We start from the raw sequence: 6,883 nt of genomic DNA on the forward strand, positions 1-6,883 counted from the left end.
AATGAAATGATGGCTAAAATGAACTTACTTGATTTTACTGAAGACGATGTCAACATCTGTGGTTGTCACATTCTTCCCATCTATGATATTGCAGTCCTTACATAGCTTTGACCAGTTCTTCCCATGCATTTCTTTTCCTGTGGCTCTTGTATCACCATGGACAGCAAATTTTCTAAAGGCCTCTTCCAGAGCACTTATTTCTCCTGCCGCAGCTCCCTCATGAGAGTTTGAGTCTGAGGATAACCGTTTTGCTGGTTTTGCTGATTTTTCAGCCATTGTGCTACAAGGAAAAGGAGGGTAAACTTATTGCATTAATTTGCACTAGATTACTTTCTGTCAATCTATATGCTAGAGTTCATGTCACAACCTATGAAGTCCATATGAAAAATAAATGGTCTATAAAGTTAGAAAGAACTCGCTACCCTCCACCATCAAACATCAGTCTAAACAGAGAACTGTATAACTCTCTGCCCATCTGGGAAAAAAATTCTAGTACGTTAAAGAAAAAAAAAGGTACAGCAAGAAACAGGGGACACAAAATCAGTTTCACCATCATTACATCAGCCACCAAAAGAACATTTAATATTTGCTCCTTTTTTTTTTTTCTTAAATGGCAATCATCACAGTCACTCTGTTGATTTGAATAGAAGTATGCCCTTTACACTGTAGGCATTACTTGTACTTGTATTTCTGAAGGAAAAATAGACATCCCTTTATTTTCTGGACTTCAACTTTTAATTTTATTTTTTACTTAAAAATTAAGTATTTTTGAAATGCAACAAAAATATTAATGTTAGAACCCTTATGTTACATTATGTAAGGGCTAACAAGTACAAGACAAGTCTCTCCTGTTATCCAGACCATTTATTTCTCAAGTTTATGCCCAAAGAACTGTAGCTGTGGAATTCATTTGGAATGAACACATCCATGATGGAGGCATACTGAGAAGGGATGTCATTACTTCAGACAAGAACTTTGAGACTACTCCAAGTACATATAGTATAGGTTTGTTTTTTACGTGTAACCTTAAACTGTGCAATTGAATACTGTTTTCAGGTGTCTTCACAAAAAACCACACCCTGAAGTGCCAGAAACATGTCATAGAAACCTTTGTCTTCTGCCCATGCACTCTTGGCATGGCAGAAGTAAGAGGCGCTAAACTAGGGACTAAGAAGCCTAGGCACAGGGCACACTGCCCGCCTGCCCCAACAAGCTGCACACAGACTGTCACCACCATCACATCGGTGGCACTGCTACAAATTTTTAACCCATAAAGAGATGGTTAAATATCAGAAATCTGGCAAATGCTAGATAAGGGCTGGAAAGCCCATCATACTTACCCAGCCTTTCTTCTAAAGCCCCAGCTGTATGTGAGATGTGATTAACATATGCAGAGATGGGTAGGCATTTGTAGTTAAGGTTTTATTTTTTCATCAGACAGGATGTTCTTTTGATTTATATACTGTACATCAGTACAAATGCCTCAGCAAGGGAAAGGGTTCTAAAAATCTATCTCTTCCTATATTGTTTAAACTCTGACACTCAAACAACAATGACATACCCTTCCCTGCACATTGTAACCATAGCTACTTGCTATGCAGCAGTTATTGTTGAAGCTTTTGATTAGAAAGAATCTTTTAATTAAAAACATACTAAAAGGACCTCTGTCCTTCACACTTGAGCAAACATAGCATGGCCAAAGCACTACTGCCTTTTTTGAAAACACCTAAATGCTTAAATCCCTTGCTGTATCTTAAGCCGGGGGATCCTTCTGTTTTGCTTACACAGACAGCACAAGTTTTGGCCAACAAACCAAAATGCTAAATTAAAATTATTATGACAAAAATTTACTAACTGTAGCCTGAGAATTGTATGTGCACCCATGAAATAAAAAGTGAAGAACAGAGGGGGAAAAAGAGTTTGAAAATGTCAAGTTTGATAAAAACGTTTGAAAAGTAACACAATTCCCATTTCTACTTCCTTTGCATTCTACCTACTGTCCAAAGAGGAATTTTACCTTAAAAACCTTATCTGAAAGCATCCCAACACTGAAACACTAAAACAAAAAGCATGCATAGTAAATTGAAAGCTACTACAAACATTAAGACACATATACTTTTACCAAAATGTGTCTAGATCAAATCTTCTGTTTCATCAGGCTATATTCTTTTGCCACCAAAACAGTAGTAAAAGAACATAAGAAAAAAATAATAAATACTATTGACATAACGCATACAACAGAGTATTTCATTAAAAATCAGATCATGAAGATCTATGATGTACCTCTATATTCAAGGAAGCTTGACTTCCAAAAGCAGAAGTCTCTTCCAAGCTTGTAGCATTTCAAATCAACTGGAGCTGAAATACAGAGCCAGAAATTTTCCAAGCTAATACTAACTGGCTAGAGAAAAGAGAGTACAGATCAGCAAAAATCAAGTCTGTGTAGGATATTAAAAACCAAAGTTACCTTTGAATGCAAGCACAGGAAAAGGTGAAAATTTGCAATGGTAAAGTATGTATGGTTTGCAACAGTTTGTAATTTTATCTTGCAGCAAATAAACTTTCCAAGAAATTTTCAGGGATAGCTCCTGCTTGCTCTTAGCAATTCTCTTAAGAAGCTATACTCAGAGTATCTTTAAAAGATACAACAATAGCACAGTTTACAAGCTATAAACAAGAAAACATCTGCATCACTCTGTCTCATCTGACATTGGAAAATATAACCACGTGCCTACATTTTTCAGTATCTCCTGAACAAAATCTTTCCTTAGCCAGTGTCAGTGCCTTGCTGGCCAATTTTGCTTAATGCTTTGTTGTGTATAACCATGAATCAACTTTGCACAGCACAGCAGAATCATGCTTTATCTTATACAGTCTTTAATATGATAGCTGTAGCAACTGAAAGAATTTTTTACTTACTTTCAGTAGTTAATACATTTAAACTTTATAAACTTGCTATAGGAAAAATGCTCAGGAACATAACTGGCCTTCAGAAAGGTAGTTCCATACTAACTTCTCTCACTCATTAATAAAAGAACTTTGTATTGGGGTTTTTTGAGTAGTTCTGGATCAGGCAGAACAGACACACTACAGAAAAGGCTTTAGTTTTGAATGGTGAAATCTGGTACGCAAAACAAACTAATTTCAAATAAATCCTCACCATCTAAAGCAGAAAGTCAAGGGGAGATTAAAACCAGGGCTCTGCAGTGGTTGCCAAATATTATTATGGACACTCCTTGTCGAATCACAATTACAGTTTACTTGTTAAAATCCTATGTAATAGCATGAAATATATTTTAAAAAAGCTACCTGGATTGATGAAAAAATTATCTAGTCTCAATTTAAACTTTTCTTTCTTAACTCTACAAACAACACAACGTGAAGTGTTTGTTAACATAATTAGAAGGTAAAGAACTCCACAACACAGGATATGAAATTAGACTTTAAATAGGGCCAGCTCCTTTAACTTTTTTTAGTGATTAGAGATAAGGAAGGAGATCATGTCATGTTGAAGAAACGATCTCTCAAACAGAAATAAAGAATAATCTATTTGACAAAAATTCAAGATCAAATGCTGTTCTGAGTCTTCCTTACCCTTTATCCCTGGACAAAGGAATCAAAAGGTGCTTGGTAGATTCTGCTAGAAGTAAAGATTACAAGTAAGTTGGGGCAGGGCCACAGTAAGAAGATAAGTGAAAGATGAAAGAAAGTGATTACTCTTGAATACCAAATATAAAATAGAGTAAAACAAAATTAAACCACTGTTAAAAAGCATGAGCTGTGTAGATGCTGACTACAACAACTACAGCTAACCAAAGAAATGCCTTTCATCACCATCCAAAAAGTCTAGTATGTATAAAATTAGACAATACTAATTTCCAGAGTCAGCAGAAAGAAGGTGGGAGTAGCCCCAATACAATCCTCTCCAAACACTGCATGCTCCAACCAAGCAGGTCCACATCACCAAAAGCAGCCAGATAAGAAAGAGGTACAAGCAGATGCTAGAGTTTCAGAGGTTTGCAAAAGAACAACTATCCTCTAAAAAAATGGAGTTTCAGAAACCCACAGAATACTTAGACGGTTAGGTACTGTGTTATGAACTGCTATAGTCTGTGTCCTTTAGTAACACAAAAAAACAGTTCTTGTCCCTTCCCTCACTCTGCAATAGGTAAATAATACAGCACATTATACAGAGATTAAGCCAGGGATCAAACTAACTCATGTTAACTGATGCCAGCCACTGACTTCATTACTGTCTCGTGCTATATAGACTGAAAGTGCAGATCTGTGTTCTCAGTATGTGCCTAAGCAATTAGAAAAAGTTTTCTAATATCATCAAACTTCCTATTAGCCAGAGACTAGAATATATACTCATCTGCCAACTCTACTGAAGGACTTATATTAATTTACTCTCTTTCACTTATCCACACCCTCTCCAAGTGTCAAGAAACTGCAGGAATTCTGGTATAGCTTTGATTTAAATTTGTGGGAATTGCTCTTACAAGTAATCTGTCTCTCAGCAGCAAGGAAGACCTACTAAGTCCCAGAGTATTTTTTCCAACAATTTCAGAAGCTTATGCAGCTCTGAATATGCATGTGTCCTAACAGGTCAGAATTCATCACAGCACCTTCACTGCCTCATCCCTGACAACTAATTCATGGCTTATTTGCTCAGCAGAAAGCTTAGTATTTGTAATGTAAATTATCATCACTGCCATGCCATGGATAGGGAAACCAAAGGAGAGGGATGAAGAAACATGTCTGTTCTGTAGTATTCAGAACATCATGAGGACCCTGGGACCCATATTCTACACTACTTTAATTATTAAGGTCACATAAAGCAGATACATGAGTGCAATGACTACTCTAAGAGCCAACATTCTCTGACTTGATAAAGGAAATAAAAATATATTCTTACTAGCTGCAAATCTATTAAACCCTTTCAGGAAGTCCACATCAAAAAAACTATTTACTAAAAAAAATTAAAAAAAAAATATACACACATACATGTCACAGAATGACTAGGTTGGAAGAGACCTTCAAGATCATCAAGTCCAACCCAACTAAACCATGGCACCGAGTGCCACATCCAGTCTTTTCTCAAACACATCCAGGGATGGTGACTCCACCACCTCCCCGGGCAGACCATTCCAGTACTTTATCACTCTTTCCATGAAAAACTTTTTCCTAATATCCAACCTCTATTTCCCTTGGCTCAGATCAAGACTGATACACATATCAGGAGGATGCACAAAAAAATAGGCATTCAGATTTTTGTTATATCATGTACTTTTTCATCTGCTTTGTCTATCTCACCTCTAATAGCTTTCATTTGCAGGAAGTTTTAAACAGTGTTAAAAAACAGTTTTAGTGAAGTCATCTCACAACATCAACTGCCATGGAAACAAATATGAGTGTAACTGTCTAAGACAGAACAACAGACTAGAATATTACAGCATTGTTACAGCTTCAGATACATTCACGCTAATGGAAAAGGCAGTGTATTTTAAAACTGTTCATGCTTTACAATACTTATCAACCAAGAATTTGCTAAAATGAGGTCAAAAGTCTAGCGCAAATTAAGGAAAACTTCCAATTCACACTTTTAAACAGCAGAAATCATTCAAGAGTCAAGCAGACCTCTGACTGCTAAGATTGATGAATTTTCAGAATCCAACAGCACAATGGCCCAGCTGCAATGCAATAATGGTACTGCCAGCATCTCCTGTTTCCTGTAACACTCACCTTTGCCCGGGCTAGCCTTATTTCTCAGGTGTAACACCCGCAACACGACAACACAAAAGTTATGTTTACACTGAGCATCAAGGCAATCATCTAGCTAGCAACCAAAGTCTGCAGTGTAAATTCCTCAGGCTCCTACAATCTAAAATGCACTATCTGTTTAGGGTCTCAGTCTTAGCCCTGATACCTCCCTCATTTCTTAATCCTTTCTACCATACTCCCCAGGCAACCAGTTTCATATGTTCAGTGTTACCTGTTTTTACCTTCCATTCTCCTGCTCATTCTTCCTGCCCACCAAGTTTTGGCAAGCATACAGGTGCTTAGGGCACAATTTTTATCAGAATCTGTTACTGCACTGTTGGTAAAACTCATCCAATGCACCACAAGTAGTTGTCATCCAGAATTTCTTAAGACCTTCTAGCCAATCCAAGTAAACAAGAAAGCAACTTTTCAACAAGCACAGGAGGTGTTATTTTTATGCGTTAATTGAGTGCATAATGAATTATGAAACTGTGCAAGGCATTTGAATTTGTCTGACTGTATCTGGTTTATTTTAGTACTTGATCCATCTTCCTCTTGTTATAAAAACTTAACAAAATTGCAATGAAAGGGAATTCTCATTTATTTTCTCTCTGTAATTATTTATGCCAAATAAAAACAGCGGAGACAAAGCACAGCAGATGGAATCTTTTTCCCACATTTTTGCATAAACATTCAGGCTTAAGGAAGGACAAACAGAAGGAGAAATGCAACATCCTCCTAATCAAAAGCAATGCTTTAACCGTTCTTAAAGCTTCCCTTAAGCTTCCTTCACAGCTACATGCATGAACCAGAGTTAAAGCATTTCTCTTCAGAGATCTGCTCTGGTTATATTTCTCTACATGTGATGCTGAAGTGAATGACAGCCACCCATTTTCCTTAGCATACACCATAGAAAGCAAATGAGCAGAGACCACTGCAAAACAAGCAAAGCTAACAACTCTATCTAAAGTTAAACCCATCTTTACCTAAAGAAAATTAAATCCTTTTGCAGGCTTTATGAAGAACTGCATGGCTGAACCTCAAGTTCTCTTAACAAGATATGTGAATTTAGCACTATGGACAAGGGCAAGGCTGGCCACATCATACAGATACATTTAGA

The 6,883-nt window shown here is 36.9% G+C and overlaps 1 protein-coding gene across 1 annotated transcript in view; it reads right to left on the reverse strand.

Annotated features, from left to right (window-relative positions):
- TPPP (tubulin polymerization promoting protein) overlaps nt 1-276 on the reverse strand; it is a 58,639-nt gene extending 58,363 nt beyond the window's left edge. Inside the window, exon 1 of the mRNA XM_031056957.1 lies at nt 29-276. Within this exon, the coding sequence (XP_030912817.1) occupies nt 29-276 (248 nt within the window). The remainder of the gene's footprint in view (nt 1-28) is intronic.
- Between the last annotated feature and the right edge of the window lie 6,607 nt (nt 277-6,883).

Source organism: Geospiza fortis, unplaced genomic scaffold (assembly GCF_000277835.1).
Source record: "Geospiza fortis unplaced genomic scaffold, GeoFor_1.0 scaffold104, whole genome shotgun sequence".
NCBI lineage: Eukaryota > Metazoa > Chordata > Aves > Passeriformes > Thraupidae > Geospiza > Geospiza fortis.